The sequence below is a fragment of the Mustelus asterias genome, chromosome 23, assembly GCF_964213995.1.
Source record: "Mustelus asterias chromosome 23, sMusAst1.hap1.1, whole genome shotgun sequence".
NCBI classification, from domain to species: Eukaryota; Metazoa; Chordata; class Chondrichthyes; order Carcharhiniformes; family Triakidae; genus Mustelus; species Mustelus asterias.
The window spans coordinates 46,930,183-46,949,873 of record NC_135823.1 but is presented as its reverse complement, the minus strand read 5'-3'; the positions used below and the strand labels follow the sequence as shown (position 1 = coordinate 46,949,873).

Genomic DNA, 19,691 nt, shown 5'->3' with positions numbered 1-19,691 from the left:
GTAGATAAGCACACCCTTACTCTGCTCCTTATTATCACGCTTAAAAAGCTAGACTCTAAGTAAGAAATAAATCACTGAAATGTTACTAGCTCTGTGTAGTATATTTTATTTTTCAATAACAGGCAAAACAAAATGCAATCCATTACTGTGCCTGGGACAGACGGAGGGGCGTGTACCTTGGGAGAAGAAGACGCTGATCATGAAGCTGAATGAAATTGTGGAGATCGCAAACATTAGGAGAAACGCAAATAAGAGGGTGGGGTCACTGTAGTTCAGCACTGCTCCCTGTTCAGACACCTGCAGAGCAACACAGTTTGTAAAAACAAGCAGTCACAGTCCACGCAGTTACTGGAACCAATAAACACATCAGGCTGTCACCTCCCTCACTCCAATCCCATTACTGACACACCCACTGCCCCCTACTCCTCCAACCCCATCACTGAGCAATTCGCACGCATCTCCAAACTCATCACTAAATAATCCCCCCATCACTTCACCCCCATCACTGGCAGACCCACCTCCTGACACTAACAGCTTCTTGCCGGCTGCCATCAGACTTTTCAATGGGCCTACCTTGCATTAATTTGACCTTTCTCTACCCCCCAGCTATGACTGTAACACTACATCCTGCACTGTCTTGTTTTCTTCTCTATGAACGGTATGCTTTGTCTGTGCAGCACGCAAGAAACAATACTTTTCACTGTATGTTAATACATGTGACAATAATAAATCAAATCAAATCCAGCCCCATTACTATTAAATACACCCATCACTCTCACCCCATTGCTGACAAATCAACCAAATCACTTACAGACTCTTACCCCTAACACACCAATGATTAAAAGTTCCACAGCCTTTTAAGCTCCTCAATCAGATCACCTTCTTAACTGATGTGAATATAAACTTTAAGAGAGGTTACACTAGGACCATATTAAATGGCCCAAGGCTATACCTATTACCCTTCAGGTTTCTGCTGCTGTTGTCCACTCTTAGCCTGCACCATCCCAGCAGGCCTGTGGATATAGTAAGAAGCCCCTCCCACCATACAAGGTGTACTGAGAACTCATATATCCATCTGCATCATTAAGGCGGTAAAGGAAGAAAAAAAGCCTTGCACTTATACAGCACCTTTCACAACCTTAGGATGTCCCAAACGGCTTTACAGCCAATGAAGTACTTTTGAAGTATGGTCGCTGTTTAATGCAGGAAATATGGCAGCCAATTTATGCCTAGCAAGTTCCCACAAACAGTAATGTGAGAGACAATCAGTTTTAAGACCATAAGACCATAAGACATAGGAGCAGAATTAGGCCACTCGGCCCATCGAGTCTGCTCCACCATTCAATCATAGCTGATATTTTTCTCACCTCATTCTCCCGCCTTTTCCCCATAACCCCTGATCCCCTTATTAATCAAGAACCTATCTATCTCTGTCTTAAAGACACTCAATGACCTGGCCTCCACAGCCTTCTGCAGCAGAGTTCCACAGATTCACCACTCTCTGGCTGAAGAAATTCCTCCTCATCTCTGTTTTAAAGGATCGTCCCATTAGCCTGAGGTTGTGCCCTCTGGTTATAGTTTTTCCTACTGGTGGAAACATCCTCTCCACGTCCACTCTATCCAGGTCTCGCAGTATCCTGTAAGTTTCAATAAGATCCCCCTCATCCTTCTAAATTCCAACGAGTACAGACCCGTTCCTCATACGACAAGCTCTTCATTCCAGGGATCATTCATGTGAACCTCCTCTGGACTCTTTCCAAGGCCAGCACATCCTTCCTTAGATCTGGGGCCCAAAACTGCTCACAATACTCCAAATGGGGTCTGACCAGAGCCTTATACAGCTTCAGAAGTACATCCCTGCTCTTGTATTCTAGCCCTCTCGACATGAATGCTAACATTGCATTTGCCTTCCTAACTTCCTAACTGAACCTGCGCGTTAACCTTAAGAGAATCTTGAACAATGACTCCCAAGTCCTTTTGTGTTTCTGATTTCCTAAGCATTTTCCCATTTAGAAAATAGTCTATGCCTCCATTCCTCCTTTCAAAGTGCATAGCCTCACACTTTTCCACATTGTATTCCATCAGCCACTTCTTTGCCCACTCTCCTAACCTGTCCAAGCCCTTCTGCAGTCCCCCTGCTTCCTCAATACTACCTGTCCCATTACATATCTTTGAATCAACTGCAAACTTAGCAACAATGCTTTCAGTTCCTTTCTCCAAATCGTTAATGTATATTGTGAAAAGTTATGGTCCCAGCACTGACCCCTGAGGCACACCACTAGTCACCGGCTGCCATCCTGAGAAAGACCCCTTTATTCCCACTCTCTGCCTTCTGCCAGTCAGCCAATCCTCTATCCATGCCAGGATCTTCCCCTTAACACCATGGGCACTTAATTTATTTAACAGTCTCCTATGTGGCACCTTATCAAAGGCCTTCTGGAAATCTAAATAAATCACGTCCACTGGTTCTCCTTTATCTAACTTCCTTGTTACCTCCTCAAAGAACTCTAACAGATTTGTCAGACATGACCTCCCCTTGACAAAGCCGTGCTGACTCAGTCCTACTTTATCATGCATTCCAAGTACTCTACGATCTCATCTTTAATAATGGACTCTAAAATCTTGCCAATGACCGAAGTCAGGCTAACCGGCCTATAATTTCCCATCTGCTGCCTCCCTCCCTTCTTAAACAGCGGTGTTACATTCGCTGCTTTCCAGTCCTCTGGTACCCTCCCTGCCTCCAGTGATTCCTGAAAGATCATTACCAATGCCTCCACAATTTCCTCAGCTATCTCTTTTAGAACCCTGGGGTGTAGTCCATCCGGTCCAGGTGATTTATCCACCTTCAGACCTTTCAGTTTCCCCAGAACCTTTTCCTTAATGATGGTCACTACACTCACCTGTGCCCCCTGACTCTTCTGGAGCTCTGGCATCCTACTGGTGTCTTCCATGTGAAGACTGATGCAAAGTAACTATTCAGTTCCTCTGCCATTGCTTTGTTTCCTATTATTACTTCTCCAGCCTCATTTTCCAGTGGTCCAATGGCTATTTTTCCCTCTCCTTTACCTTTTATACATTGAAAAAACCTCTTCCTATCTTCTTTTATATTACTAGCTAGCTTACACTCATATTTCATCTTCTCCCCCCTTATTGCTTTTTTAGTTGTCCTCTGCTCGCTTTTTAAAGGCTTCCCAATCCTCTGGCTTCCCACTAACTTACTGGTTAGTAAGTTTGCAGATGACATTAAGATTGGTGGCATAGTGGACAGTGAAGAAAGTTTTCTCCAATTGCAATGGGATCTTGATCAATTGGGCTAGTGGGCTGACGAATGGCAGATGGAGTTTAATTTAGACAAATACGAGGTGATGCATTTTGGTAGATTAAACCAGGGCAGGACTTACTCAGTTAATGGTAGGGCATTGGGGAGAGTTACAGAACAAACAGATCTAGGGGTACATGTTCATAGCTCCTTGAAAGTGGAGTCACAGGTGGACAGAGTGGTGAAGAAGGCATTTGGCATGCTTGGTTTCATCGGTCAGAACATTGAATACAGGAGTTGGAATGTCTTGTTGAAGTTGTACAAGACATTGGTAAGACCACACTTGGAATACTGTGTGCAGTTCTGGTCATCCTATTAAACTAGAAAGAGTGCAGAAAAGATTTACTAGGATGCTACCGGGATTTGATGATTTGAGTTATAAGGAGAGGCTGGCTAGACTGGGACTTTTTTCTCTGGAGCGTAGGAAGGTGAGGGGTGATTTTATAGAAGTCTATAAAATAATGAAGGGCACAGATCAGCTTGATAGTCAATATCTTTTCCCAAAGGTAGGGGAGTCTAAAACTAGAGGGCATAGGTTTAAGGTGAGAGATACAAAAGTGTCTAGAGAAGCACTTTTTTAAAACAGAGGGTGGCGAGTGTCTGGAACAAGCTGCCAGAGGTAGTAGTAGAGGCGGGTACAATTTTGTCTTTTAAAAAGCATTTAGATAGTTACATGGGTAAGATGGGTACAGAGGGATATGGGCCAAATGCTGGCAATTGGGATTAGCTTAGGGGTTTTTTAAAAAAAAAGGGCGCATGGACAAGTTGGGCCGAAGGGCCTGTTTCCATGCTGTAAACCTCTATGACTCTATAATCCTTATGTGGAGATGCCGGCGTTGGACTGGGGTAAACACAGTAAGAAGTTTAACAACACCAGGTTAAAGTCCAACAGGTTTATTTGGTAGCAAAAGCCACACAAGCTTTCGGAGCTCTAAGCCCCTTCTTCAGGTGAGTGGGAATTCTGTTCACAAACAGAGCTTATAAAGACACAGACTCAATTTACATGAATAATGGTTGGAATGCGAATACTTACAACTAATCAAGTCTTTAAGAAACAAAACAATGCGAGTGGAGAGAGCATCAAGACAGGCTAAAAAGATGTGTATTGTCTCCAGACAAGACAGCCAGTGAAACTCTGCAGGTCCACGCAACTGTGGGAGTTACAAATAGTGTGACATGAACCCTCCTCCGGAGCCTTCAACATGTCATTGATGAAGACGAACATCTCGCCAAGGCCATCCCCACACCCCCACTTCTTGCCTTCAAACAACCGCACAACCTCAAACAGACCATTGTCCGCAGCAAACTACCCAGCCTTCAGGAGAACAGTGACCATGACACCACACAACCCTGCCACAGCAACCTCTGCAAGACGTGCCGGATCATCGACACAGATGCCATCATCTCACATGAGAACACCATCCACCAGGTACACGGTACATACTCTTGCAATTCGGCCAACGTTGTCTACCTGATACGCTGCAAGAAAGGGTGTCCCGAGGCATGGTACATTGGGGAAACTATGCAGACGCTGCGACAACGGATGAATGAACACCGCTCGACAATCACCAGGCAAGACTGTTCTCTTCCTGTTGGGGAGCACTTCAGCGGTCACGGGCATTCGGCCTCTGATATTCGGGTAAGCGTTCTCCAAGGCGGCCTTCGCGACACACGACAGCGCAGAGTCGCTGAGCAGAAACTGATAGCCAAGTTCTGCACACACGAGGACGGCCTCAACCGGGATATTGGGTTCATGTCACACTATTTGTAACTCCCACAGTTGCGTGGACCTGCAGAGTTTCACTGGCTGTCTTGTCTGGAGACAATACACATCTTTTTAGCCTGTCTTGATGCTCTCTCCACTCACATTGTTTTGTTTCTTAAAGACTTGATTAGTTGTAAGTATTCGCATTCCAACCATTATTCATGTAAATTGAGTCTGTGTCTTTATAAGCTCTGTTTGTGAACAGAATTCCCACTCACCTGAAGAAGGGGCTTAGAGCTCCGAAAGCTTGTGTGGCTTTTGCTACCAAATAAACCTGTTGGACTTTAACCTGGTGTTGTTAAACTTCTTACTGTCTATAATCCTTGCCACTTTTAGGGGTGACTGAGGCATAACTATTGTCCCAGACTGGGGAAATCTCCAGGTAGTATGTCCACCTTGCAGGGCCTCAGTTTAACACCTCATACAAAAGACCATACCTCTGTGCAGTACCTCAGTCCCGCAGTAGAGTGTCAGCGTATATTTTGTGCTCAGGTCTCTGCATTCAGGCTCAAAAAGCGAGAGTGCTACCCACTGCCACAACTGGAAGCTGCAACAATAGAAGAGTGAAAATGGCGAAACCCTAAAAATAGTGCTTGAAACAAACACATACCTTCACACAAAACAGTATAGTCATGAGTAAGACTGAAATTGTGAGAAAAAGAAAGAACTTGAAGAACCAGGCCAGCCAAATCAGCCAGTTGTTAAGTCCCATCATCTTCATGTACTCCTGAAAACAAAAACAAGGCAATAGGCCATCAGAACCACAAACAAGCACCCGTGCACATCATGAACATGTAGTTGAGATGTAGATTTGGGGAAAAGTACAATCTTCATTTTTAAATGGACACAAGACGCCTTCAAAATGGCTGCCAGAAGTTATCTGATCTTTTCAACTGCATTGTGATCAAGCTTCCAGAAAGCTTTAAGTGGATTATACCCCAGGCATAAAAAGATTTGAAATTTAATGAGTCGTCAAGTAGACAATGACTTTCCCTGAAGGTGTGAAAACCTTGACCCTAGCTGATAAGGAGACGTCTGGTTGCTAAATTACCACTTACCAAGATGACTTGACATTTTCTCCAGGACACAGTATGGCAACCATCTTAAGTTTTTAAACAGTAAAAAGTCTGACTGTGAACAGCCATTTCTTGCAGAACCCCAGGAAGAACTCCGAGAAACAATTTTACAGAAGGTTCTTGGCCAAGGGAGGACAGCAAATAAAGAATTAAGAAATCAACAGCTAAATCTGCTGAAAATATCCAGGCAATCTGCAGGTGCCTTAACCACAGCAGCAGTGGGCAATAGGAAACCTTCTCTCTCTCTCTCTCCTAAAAATCTTCTGACCAGCTGTATCCACCCGGGAGAGGCTGACAGGTTGACTGCAGAAGCCATCACCGCTGCTCAACAAACCTCAAGTTTCAACATCTTCACTTAAGAAAGAAAGGCACTCAAGAAATAGGCCTGCAACAATATCTCACAGATTTGAAATCTCAACTTGAAGTATCTCTTTTTCTCATCTGCTTTAAACCTATCTGTATTTTAGTCAGTAACTTCATCACTTTTACACAAGTAATTTTCAGCAGTTGTTTTTATAATAAACTAACCTTTCCATCACGTCAAATACTAAAGTTCATCTGCTAGGTTCGTGTTTCTCAGATGAAACGATTCATTAATTAAAAAGGGGCTACATACACATGACACAAACTCCTAGCTCATGGATCACTTTAAGAAAATGCTTTTTAAGTGGTTGCGACAGATAAAGCGTCTTGTCCTGGATCTTGGCCATTGCGAAATGAGTCAAAGCCAAATTTGTGCTGAGTCCTGGATTTAATCCGTTGTGAAAAGAGCCAAATTTTGAACTGCAAGAAGTTTCTCTTTAGCTCATTTACTGGTGTCACAAGTAGGCTTACATTAACACTGCAATGAAGTTACTGTGAAAACCCGCTAGTCACCACACTCTGGCACCTGTTCGAGATGCCCCACTATCTGGCACTTTATTTGAAAGCATTCATTATGAATAGGTGATAGCTTGTCCAGCGAGGTTTCAAAGTTGACGTTCACACAAACTGTTGTCAAAATCAGGAAAAAGAAAAGGAAATGAACTTTATCACTTGTACATTTGTAACTTTCAGCAGTGGCTTTTGTAATAAGTTAACCTTTTTATCTTAAGATTAATGCTTGTCCTGCTCAATTCGAACTACTCATAAATTAAATTCTTACACAGTTCACAAATTTTTAGCTCTTGAACCACTTTGAGGAAGTGCTGTTTGTGATCATGACACAGACACACATGCACACACATGCAAATAAATGCACAAAGACATGGTTTTGTGCATGTATGCATACACGCAAAGAGACCTGCTCGCATCCAAGTACATTCTTAAGTACAGTCCCGCATGGGTGTACACATACAGGAGTGTAGGCACACAGGTGCACACAGACACACACATACACATAGATGAGTACATACACAGACACACTGCATTTTACCTTTTGCTTGGTTTCCTTTTCTAATACAATTGCTTTGGTGACATTAAGTGCCGTGTAGGTGAAGCTCAGCATGACTAGCAGTGAAAGCTGTGTTTGGATTGCCAAAATGAAGATGTCATCAATGTAGGGGGGGAAGGGGAACCGTAGCATTTCTATTGGAAACAATGGAAGGAGTTTGGCAGCTTCGCTGCTGGCGTGATACTTGATAATGGCTCTGTCTGTTGCAAGTTGTGTCGCCAGGAAGCCCTCCCGGTAATAACCTTAGAAAAACCAACGCACAGAAATACAACGTATAAACTGCACTGTGAAATAGGATAACAATCAAAAACATTCAGTGTTCTGAAAATATTACAATTTTATCAGAACACAGTAATAAATCATTATATTCACGCTACAGTAAAGATAGTCACTTATGTATGACTCATTATTTTAATACTGCTGTAATTAAACTATTATAGCATTGTCCAAAATGTTAGCCACATGTGATGAATTGGGAATCCAGATGTGGCTAATTTTTTATTTATGAATCAGAAATACAGTGATTCAGCAGTCGGGTGATCTTAATGTTCATAATCACATGCCAGGTGTGTGAACTTCAATCTTTCTATATAGTTATTAATAAAATAGTAAGACAAAAAGTAGAGTGCATGTGTGTGCTTTTGATTGTTGTATGATTTTTGTAATCTGATAGTCGATCATATTTACTTCCTTGATTACTAAATAGTAATACATGTTAAATAGATAACTTGTGAAGTTTATCTGTACATATTGTGTGAGTGGATGCAAGGGGCAACATCAGGGCATGTAGGTCCCAGCCATGACTCAGTGGGTCGCACTAATCTCCAAGGGGGTTACGGATTCAAGTCCCACTCCAGACACTTGAATCCAAGATCCAGGGTGATGCTGGAGGAGTGCTGCACTGTTGGAAGTGCTGTCTTTCAGATGAGATGTTAAGGTCCCTGTCTGCCCACTCTACAAATATAAAGGATCTCAAGACAGTATTCAAAGAACAGCAGGCTGCATTCTGATGTCCTCAACAATATTTATCCTTCAACTAGCCATCGTTAAAAGCAAATTATCTGTCCATTATCTCATTGCTGCTGGTGGGAGCTTGCCGCACACAAATTGTTCATTGGGTTTCTCACATTACAGCAGGGACTGACACTTCAAGATATTTCATCATGTTGTGAGAAGCACTACAGGAATCAAACTTCTTTTAAGTGGCTAAAATAGGAGTTTGGGGAAGCAGAGGAACAGCGGCAGAGATTTCCACCACTGGAGTTTGTCCTTCTAGTCACAATCTGAAATGTCAAGGCAGATTTGATGGCAGGCACATAAATAGTAATTGTGATGGTCGGTCACTCAGCAAGTTCTGGCAAGCAACACAAAAGCTAAAACTGGAGAGAGATCAGCATCTTCCCTGTTGTAGATGAAATGCATAACAACAGGAAGAATAAGATGTAACAGCAAGACAAACATCAGGAAAAAAAAATCAGATACAAGGCAGAATTTGCATAATAACGGACAACAGAAGCTCCACAGCCAATCCAGCTTAGGGCAGCAGGGTGCAGAATCAGACTGGCGCATAACTCACATCAAGGAAATATACATTTCTCTCTGACCCCACACCAATGGAAGTCGTTAGGACACAGGACAGGGGTGTCCAGATTTTAAGTTCTCTGTCCACCTGGCCTGCTCACCTGTATGAGTGAAACTGCAGAAGGGCCAGTGCTGTTTGCTCACCTGGACTGCCTCCATCCTTGAAGTACTGCTCACGAGGTCCAGGTACCTGGAAGAGTGGGAAAAGGAACTGAGTTTGCCAGTCCCTATCTCGGTTTGGATTCAGAGAACTTACGTCCCCAAGGGGCGCGTTCAGAGGACTGTATTTAAACCTTAGGTGGTACTTAACCTAAAAAGACAAAAATTAAAAATTATGTGAGAATTCTGACTGTCCTTCATCTCTCAACCAACATAATTGAAGCAAATAATTTCCTCATAAAAGATTCCCGTTAATTTGCATTTAGCCAATGCTTATTTAACACCAAGTGATACGCAGAAAGGGCTGTCCAAAATCTCCCTGCCCAGAACAAACCAGCAAGTAAGAAAGATTAACAAAAGGTGGTCAGATTGCCCAGATCTCTGTAGCCCAGGCTGCACAGTTCAAAACACCCTGATTTAAAGCAACACACACTAACACCATGCCTACTGCAGAAAAATAACTTGAGAGATGAATTAGAGGAATTTGTTTAGGTTTGTATTGCTGGTTTCGATTATTCTAGTCACATCCCAATATAATGGACAACCAATTAAGAACATTAAAGTTGAGGGTGGAGGGCTCTAACTGGGACTAAGTGCCAATCTCTACCTGTTTCAGCTGATATTTTAGGTTATCCATTTACCCAACAAAGCAGCCAACTCCAGTACAACTTTCCATGGCTGCATACATCTGAATTGAATGGAAGACAAACTCATGGAAGTAGACTGCCAGTGAGAGGTTGTCCATTTTGGCAGAAAAAATAGAAAAGTTGATTTGATTTGACTTATTATTGTCACATGTATTAGTATACAGTGAAAAGTATTGTTCCTTGCGTGCTATACAGACAAAACATACCGTTCATAGAGAAGGAAATGAGAGAATGCAGAATGTAGTGTTACAGTCATAGCTAGGGTGTTGAGAAAAATCAACTTAAGTCCAAGCTAAGTCCATTCAAAAGTCTGATAGCAGCAGGGAAGAAGCTGTTCTCGAGTCGGTTGGTACGTGACCTCAGACTTTTGTATCTTTTTCCCAAAGGAAGAAGGTGGAAGAGAGAATGTCTGGGGTCCGTGGGGTCCTTAATTATGCTGGCTGCTTTTCCGAGGCAGCGGGAAGTGTACACAGAGTCAATGGATGAGAGGCTGGTTTGCGTGATGGATTGGGCTACATTCACGACCTTTTGTAGTTTCTTGCTATCTTGGGCAGAGCAGAAGCCCTACCAAGCTGTGATACAACCAGAAAGAATGCTTTCTATGGTACATCTGTAAAAGTTGGTGAGAGTCATAGCTGACATGCCAAATTTCCTTAGTCTTCTGAGAAAGTAGAGGCGTTGGTGGGCTTTCTTAACTATAGTGTCAGCATGGGGGGAAAACCAGGACAGGTTGTTGGTGATCTGGACACCTAAAAACTTGAAGCTCTCAACCCTTTCTACTTCGTCCCCATTGATGTAGACAGGGGCATGTTCTCCTTTATGCTTCCTGAAGTCGATGATAATCTCCTTTGTTTTGTTGACATTGAGGGAGAGATTATTGTTGCCACACCAGTTCATCAGATTCTCTATCTCATTCCTGTACTCTGTCTCGTCATTGTTTGAGATCCGACCCACTACAGTGGTGTCGTCAGCAAACTTGAAAATCGAATTGGAGGGGAATTTGGCCTCACAGTCATAGGTGTATAAGGAGTATAGTAGGGAACTGAGAACACAGCCTTGTGGGGCACCGGTGTTGAGGATTATCATGGAGGAGATGCTGTTGCCTATCCTTACTGATTGTGGTCTGTGAGTTAGGAAGTTCAGGATCCAGTGGCAGAGGGAGGTGCCGAGGCCCAGGCCACGGAGTTTGGAGATGAGTTTCGTGGGAATAATAGTGTTGAAGGCTGAGCTGTAGTCAATAAATAGGAGTCTGACATGGGTGTCCTTGTTATCTAGATGTTCCAGGGTTGAGTGCAGGGCCAGGGAAATGGCGTCTGCTGTGGACCTGTTGCGGCAGTAGGAAAACTGTAGTGGATCCAGGTAGTCCGGGAGGCTGGAATTGATTCAAGCCATGACTAACCTTTCGAAGCACCTCATAATGATGGATGTCAGAGTTACTGGCCAATAGTCATTAAGGTACGTTGCTTGGTTTTTCATAGGTAAACTATTACCTAAATGGAAAGCAGATCCAAAATGCATCTGGGCAAAGGGATCTGGGGTCTTTGTTCATGAATTGCAGAGAGTCAGTATATGGCTACCTTATTGAATGTTTTTAAGGCAAGGATAGATAAATTTTTGAACAGTAAATTAAGAGTTATAGTGAGTGGGCGGGTAAGTGGAGCTGAGTCCACGAAAAGATCAGCCATGATCTTATTGAATGGCGGAGTAGGCTTGAGGGGCCAGATAGCCTACTCCTGCTCCTTATGCTCTAATGTTCTCATGTACAGATACAGCATATAATAAAAAAGGCAAATGGGATGCTGGAATTTATTGCAAATGGTCTGGAGTGTAAAAATAGAGAAAGTGTTGTAGCAATTATATAAGCTGTTGGTGAAACCACATCTGGAGTACTGTGTCCAGTTTTGGTCTCCATATTTGAGGAAGGATGCGGTGACGTTGGAGGCAGTTCAGAGGAGGTTCACCAGATTGTTCCAGGGATAAAAGGGCTGATGTATGAGGAGAGATTACATAGTTTGGACTTACACTTGTTGGAGTTTAGAAGGATGAGAGGGGATCTGATCAAGGTATATAAAATTTCAAAAGGGATTGATAAAGTAAACGTAGACCAAATGTTTCCTCTTGTGGAGCAATCTCAAACAAGAGGTCACTGGTATAGGTTGAGAGGTGGCAGATTTAAAAATGAGATGAGGAGGAACTACTTCTCACAGAAAGTGGTGAATTTGGGGAACTTGCTGCCCCATGGCGCGGTGGAGTCTGAATCATTAAATAGTTTCAAGAAGGAGATAGATATATTTCCAATAAAAAGGGGGATAAAGGGATATGGGGAACAGGTGGGGAGGTGGATTTGAGACCAGGGAGAGATCAACCATGATCTGATTGAATGGTGGAGCAGCTCGAAGGGCTGAATTTGCCTACTTCTGCTCCTAATTCCTATGTTCCTCACACTGTGATCCTCCTCCCACAGTCAGCCTTGCTTTCAGAAACAGAGGTCCTGGGCATCATGGTTACGTTTTATTCATTCATGGGATGTGAGCAACACTGGAAAGGCCAGGATTCATTCCCTATGCCTAATTGTCCATGAGTGATGGTTGTGAGGTACCTGCTTAAACCATCTCATATAGTACACCCACAGTACTAACGAGGAGGGAATTCCAATATTTGGTTCCAGAGACAATGAAGGAACAATAATATAGTTCCAAGGTAGGATGTTGTGTGACCTGGAGAGAAAATTGTAGGTGGTGGTGTTCCCATGCTCCTATTGCCCATTGCAATGAGCACTTTCACTCTAGATTGAAATTGCATCCTGTTAGCACAGAACTGAGGACAGAACAGTCTACGGAGTAACACTCTGATATCAGCCCCAACTCTCTGTACATTGCTGACTCCTGTTCTATGTGTAAGTGAACAAAGAACAAATTATCTAATGTTCCAGCAATTCTTTGTCATAGAATCATAGAATCATAGAATCCCTACAGTGCAGAAGGAGGCCATTCGGCCCATCGAGTCTGCACCGACCACAATTCCACCCAGGCCCTACCCCCACATATTTTACCTGCTAATCCCTCTAACCTACGCATCTCAGGACTCTAAGGGGCAATTTTTAACCTGGCCAATCAGCCTAACCTGCACATCTTTGGACTGTGGGAGGAAACCGGAGCACCCGGAGGAAACCCACGCAGACACGAGGAGAATGCAAAACAGACAGTGACCCGAGCCGGGAATCGAACCCGGGACCCTGGGGATCTCAAATTCTGGCATGAAAGAGCCTTCTACTAGCAAACTTCAAAGAGGCAGTAAAGAATATTCCAGAATTCTCGATGGTTTCAAAGAGGTTTAAGTAACAAAATAATTAAATCACTATTGGTTGGAATTCCTACTTATCAACACCTCCATGCTCACCACAACATATTGGGCAGGATTTCCCATTGAATCCACCCTCCGCAACCAACAACCCCATGGCGGAGGTGCACTGTCGACAGGTCCAGAAGATCGTGCCGGTGTGAACAGCTAAAAGATGTTGCCCATGGTGTCCTTATCCAATGGTGACAGGAATCATAGCCGTTTTAGAACAAAGCAACTCACAAAGCTCATCCCATTCTACAGGTCTCCTCCTGAGATCCCCAGCATCACAGACATCAGTTCAAAATCAATTTGATTCACTCCAGGTGTAATCAAGAAATGGCTGAAGGCGCAAAATACAGTAAAGGCTCTGACAACATCTGGCTGTAGCACTGAAGACTTGTGCTCCAGAACTAACTGTATCCCTAGTCAAGCTGTTCCAACCAGTTGCAACACTGGCATCCCTGCAACAAAGTGAAAATTTGCACAAAAAGCAAGACAAATCCAATCTGGCCAATTAACAATCCCATCAGTCTACTCTTTAGCATCAGCAAAGCAATGAAAGATGTCACCGACAGTTCTATCAAGTTATAGCACCAAGTGACTCGCCAGTAACCTGCCAGGGCCACTCGACTCCTGGCCTCATTATAGCTCTCCAGTAATGCCCCAAGCCTCCTTCGACAGCCAAACCTGGAGCTCTATAATCTAGAACAACAAGGGCAGCAGATGTATGGCAGCATCACCACCTACGTTCTCCCTCAAGTCATGCACCATCCTGACTTGGAACTATATCACCGTTCCTGTACCGTTGCAGAGTCTAAATCCTGGAATTTCACCTGTGACAGGACTGTGGGTGTACCTACTGCAGTGGTTCAAGAGGGCAACTCACCAGCACCTTCTTAGGGCTACGACGGACAGACAATAAATGCTGGTCTTGTTAGCGACATCCAAACACACACAACACACAAAATCAAACCCAAAACAAGCTCCTTCTGCAAACTAGAGTGCAAGATGTCATGAGACAGCATCCTCTTCTTCAGGCATTAGAGCTTTACCTTCAATTCCCAGCAGCAACAACATGAAATGAAGGGTGAAAGTGAACTCCATTTGCAACAATCCCTACTTACATCAAAACAGAGCATAAAATGTTCACTTATCCCCAGCAATTAAAAAAAACCTATAACTGCAAAGCAAAGAAAATTCCTGTAATCCATGAGCAAAATACTACAGATGCTGGAAATCCAAAATAACAGAAACAGAAATATTTGCAAACCTTACCATTGCATCTCCAACTGGGACAATGGTACAATGTACAAGGGTGAAAACTCACTCTATAGCACATATGTACAATAGAACAAAGAAAAGAAAGTTACAGGACAGGAACAGGCCCTTCAGCCCTCCAAGCCTGCACCGAAAATGTTAAGGATCTACTATCTGACATGTGTACCATGGCAACCGTTTACTATATAGCAAGTACCTGCAGTGGTAAACGCTCATCTCGGTGCTTAAAGTCATGGTTGAATACAAGAGCTACCAGAATAGTCTCTGCCAACTTGTTTTCCGATCTTATAAAATCATTAAATTCATCTTCGGTTTGGAAACCTATAACTGCAAAGCAAAGAAAATTCCTGTAATCCATGAGCTAAATACTACAGATGCTGGAAATCCAAAATAACAGAAACAGCTGAAACTTTTGGCAGTCCTGACAGCATCTGTGGACAGACAAATAGATTTAGCCTTTCAGGTCGACCTGTAATATTAACTCTCATGACACAGATGCTGCCAAACTGGCTGAGTATTTCCAATATTTTGATTTCTGTAATTCATTGTTCAAGCTGCATAGGGTAGATTAGCTGTTATTCATAGAAACCCTACAGTGCAGAAAGAGGCCATTCGGCCCATCGAGTCTGCACCGACCACAATCCCACCCAGGCCCTACCCCCACATATTTACCTGCTAATCCCTCTAACCCACGCATCTCAGGACTCTAAGGGGCAATTTTTAACCTGGCCAATCAACGTAACCCGCACATCTTTGGACTGTGGGAGGAAACCGGAGCACCCGGAGGAAACCCACGCAGACACGAGGAGAATGTGCAAACTCCTCACAGACAGTGACCCAAGCCGGGAATCGAACCCAGGTCCCTGGAGCTGTGAAGCAGCAGTGCTAACCACTGTGTTCCCGTGCCACCCAATTCTAGCCTGTTCTAGCCCAATGCCAATAAGTATTGTGTCCTGGTGCTTTTTTTCATTAGTTCATGGCATGCAGCGCTGCTGGCAAAACTAGCAGCATTTGTTGTCCATCCCTAATTGCCCTGGAGAAGGTGGTGGTCAAGCTGCCATCTTGACCCTGGTGCTAATGGGTGTTGTGGACCAATACTTTAACTTGATACTAACCAGCAATCAAGTGACTGTGAATTCAAATCCCACAATAGCAAGTTGTAAAAAGATTAACAAATCTTCATGTCAGCACTAAGAAAAAAATTCCTTAAAGCTGTCAGATAGACAATTGTACCCTTTACTTCTCAACTATTTCATCCAAGGGGATAAAAGTTGAATTGCATCGCCATACTGAGAAATAAAAGATCGCTCCCAGTAAAAGGACAGTGACCTAAAACACTAGAAACTTACGTTTAACTATTCTATGCAGACTGTCCTTCACCAGCTTTGCAATGGTCTCAACTGCAGTCACGTTGGATGGAATGTAAACCATATTCCATTTGGTTGTAGAGTGTTGGGGGAAATATGGAATATCATAAATATAAAAGGAAGGATATGTGGTTGCATTCGGATACTGCACAGAAGTAACTCGGTGTCTGAGAGCAAGAAGAATTGCAGTAAATATAAGTGGCAGGCTTATTTCAACGATGGTTACCAACACCTGACGTTTCTGCATTGAAACAAAAGTACGATTAATAAGTAAAACCGCTACAAGTTTCTCTTAGCAGTATATTATCAGCAGACACATGTACACTAAATATTAGTCTCACAACACCAGGTTAAAGTCCAACAGGTTTATTTGGTAGCAAATTAACCTGTTGGAATTTGCTACCAAATAAACCTGTTGGACTTTAACCTGGTGCTGTGAGACTTCTTACTGTGTTCACCCCAGTCCAACGCCGGCATCTCCACATCACTAAATATTACACACCACATGAGATACATCACAAGTTTAAGATCCCCACCAGACCAGGATGGAATGTCAGATCGAGTGGGAGCTTGTTCCAAACTGATGGGGTCATGTTCCATGGGTTCGCATTGGGGAGCGAAGGACAAATCAGTTTGTCTGACTCACAGCACCGGGTCCAAGCAGGACTGCAGCCGTCACTGTGACAGCCTGGACCCAGCTGCATTCAACTGAGTCTGCACACAGAGGTGGACAGAAGCAGGGCTTGAGAGTGTAGCTATCAGAAAGGAAGTCCAAATGCACACTCCTGCAGTGCTAGTCAATTGAATTATCTGGAGGTGAACATCAAAAAAACGTGACAGGATGGTAGACAGCAAGACATTCATACACTTCACAAAGATTCTCCTCCATACCATCAGTTGTAATGTTCCACTTACCTGCAATATATAGTTCTTCCAAAGGAGCAGGCCAAACTGCCGAAGCCGGCTCATCCTGAGAACTCACGAGCACTCCAAAATACGACAGGGACAATTCACGGTTCCTAACTGGGGAAGGGGGAGCACAATTGATGCAGCTGGTTCTAATATGCAGCTTTCAAAGCGTTGTCACAGACCGCAGTGAGGGGAATTCCTGTCTGTCAGTTTGAATGAGATGTTCCGGTTCCCCCATCAGCGCAGATAGTGCCCCTCTGAGAAAGAGAAAGAAAGCCTTTGTATTTACATAGCACCTTTCACAACTTCAGAATCTCCCAAAATACCTTGCAATCCAATACTTTTGAAATGTAAAAGCAAATTACTGCGGATGCTGGAATCTGAAACAAAAACAGAAAATGCTGGAAAATCTCAGCAGGTCTGACAGCATCTGTGGAGACAGAATAGAGTCAACGTTTCGAGTCTGGATGACACTTCGTCAGAGCTACACTCTTGAAGTGTAGTCAGTTCTGTAATGTAACTCCAGGCCTTCAGTGATGTGACTGAATTATCAGAGTGTAAAAACCCCTCCTCGCCCACAAAAGTAAATTAACAATTTTGCCCTTCCAGGCCTCTGTGTCCACTGAAAGTATTTACGCTGCATGCACCAGGAGAAATCATTGCTGGTTGCAGCAATTTGAGTTGAGGGTTATCACACATCCCTGCTCACCTGGCCATACACCCCCCAGGCCCATGTTCCAACCTGTGCCCCAACTCCACGGTCATAATTCCAATCGTATCTAACCCATGCTGTATTGCCCTGGGAGTGTTTGGACAATGCAAAGGAAGTTTTACTCCATCTAACAAATGCCAGCCCTGGCAGTGTTTGATGGAACAATGTACACAGAACGTTACTCTGTATTTATCCTATGCTTTAATTGCTCTGAAGTGTTTGATGTGATGCTGTATAAATGCAACATCATATCTAAAAATATAAATCTCAGGTCTTCCGAACCAATCCTTGCTTGAATAATTTCTGATGTTACCTTAATGATGCTCCTGTGGCAGCACAGTGAACAGAGAGAGAACGCTAGTGAGGCAGGGAGAGGGGGAAATAGCGAGAGATAGGCAGACCCCGTGAGAGAGGGGGGCAGGCAGCGGGAGAGAGAGAGAGGCAGGCAGTGGGAGGGAGAGAGAGGCAGGCAGCGGGAGAGAGAGAGGCAAGCAGCAGGAGAGAGAGGCAGCGGGAGAGAGAGAGAGGCAGGCAGTGGGAGGGAGAGAGAGGCAGGCAGCGGGAGGGAGAGAGAGGCAGGCAGCGGGAGGGAGAGAGAGGTAGGCAGCGGGAGGGAGAGAGAGGCAGGCAGTGGGAGGGAGAGAGAGGCAGGCAGTGGGAGAGAGAGAGGCAGGCAGTGGGAGAGAGAGAGAGAGAGGCAAGCAGCGGGAGAGAGCGGCAAGCAGCGGGAGAGAGAGAGAGAGAGAGGCAAGCAGCAGGAGAGAGAGAGAGGCAGGCAGCGGGAGGGAGAGAGAGGCAGGCAGTGGGAGAGAGAGAGAGGCAGGCAGCGTGAGAGAGAGAGAGAGAGAGGCAGGCAGCGGGAGAGAGAGAGAGATGTCTCACAACACCAGGTTAAAGTCCAACAGGTTTATTTGGTAGCAAAAGCCACTAGCTTTCGGAGTGCTACCCCTTCGTCAGGTGAGTGGGAGTTCTGTTCACAAACAGGGCATATAAAGACACAAACTCAATTTACATGAATAATGGTTGGAATGCGAGTCATTACAGGTAATCAAGTCTTAAAGGTACAGACAATGTGAGTGGAGAGAGTGTTAAGCACAGGTTAAAGAGGTGTGTATTGTCTCCAGCCAGGACAGTTAGTGAGATTTTGCGAGCCCAGACAAGTCGTGGGGGTTACAGATAGTGTGACATGAACCAAGATCCCGGTTGAGGCCGTCCTCATGTGTGCGGAACTTGGCTATCAGTCTCTGCTCAGCGACTCTGCGCTGTCGTGTGTCGTGAAGGCCGCCTTGGAGAACGCTTACCCGAAGATCAGCGGCTGAATGCCCGTGACTGCTTAAGTGTTCTCCAACAGGAAGGGAACACTCCTGCCTGGTGATTGTCGAGCGGTGTTCATTCATTCGTTGTTCATTCATCCCTCCGTATCCACAGGATCTGCTCAGAGGAGGAGGATCGCAACAGACACCTCCAGACGCTGAAAGATGCCCTCATAAGAACAGGATATGGCGCTCGACTCATCGATCGACAGTTCAAACGCACCACAGTGAAAAACCGCACCGACCTCCTCAGAAGACAAACATGGGACACGGCAGACAGAGTACCCTTCGTCGACCAGTGCTTCCCCGGAGCGGAGAAGCTACGACATCTTCTCCGGAGCCTTCAACATGTCATCGATGAAGATGAACATCTCGCCAAGGCCATCCCCACACCCCCACTCTTGCCTTCAAACAACCGCACAATCTCAAACAGACCATTGTCCGCAGCAAACTACCCAGCCTTCAGGAGAACAGTAACCACGACACTACACAACCCTGCCACAGCAACCTCTGCAAGACATGCCGGATCATCAACACGGATGCCATAATCTCACGTGAGAACACCATCCACCAGGTACACGGTACATACTCTTGCAACTCGGCCAATGTTGTTTACCTGATACGCTGCAGAAAAGGATGTCCCGAGGCATGGTACATTGGGGAGACCATGCAGACGCTACAACAACGGATGAATGAACACCGCTCGACAATCACCAGGCAAGAGTGTTCTCTTCCTGTTGGGGAACACTTAAGCGGTCACGGGCATTCAGCTTCTGATATTCGGGTAAGCG

The 19,691-nt window shown here is 44.5% G+C and overlaps 1 protein-coding gene across 5 annotated transcripts in view; it reads right to left on the bottom strand.

The window, feature by feature from the left end:
* The window catches only part of abca3b (ATP-binding cassette, sub-family A (ABC1), member 3b), a 118,101-nt gene that overhangs the window by 83,502 nt on the left and 14,908 nt on the right, over positions 1–19,691 (bottom strand). For 4 of the 5 annotated variants that reach the window (XM_078240429.1, XM_078240428.1, XM_078240426.1 and 1 more), the window contains exons 2-8: positions 16,882–17,132; positions 15,949–16,207; positions 14,796–14,926; positions 9,318–9,483; positions 7,575–7,834; positions 5,695–5,811; positions 177–297 (exon numbers count right to left, since the gene is read on the bottom strand). In XM_078240429.1, the coding sequence (XP_078096555.1) occupies positions 177–297; positions 5,695–5,811; positions 7,575–7,834; positions 9,318–9,483; positions 14,796–14,926; positions 15,949–16,207; positions 16,882–16,935 (1,108 nt within the window). In that variant the 5' untranslated portion in view covers positions 16,936–17,132. Of the gene's footprint in view, positions 1–176; positions 298–5,694; positions 5,812–7,574; positions 7,835–9,317; positions 9,484–14,795; positions 14,927–15,948; positions 16,208–16,881; positions 17,133–19,691 lie in introns of those variants that run through there. The other variant, XM_078240430.1, reaches the window with a different exon arrangement.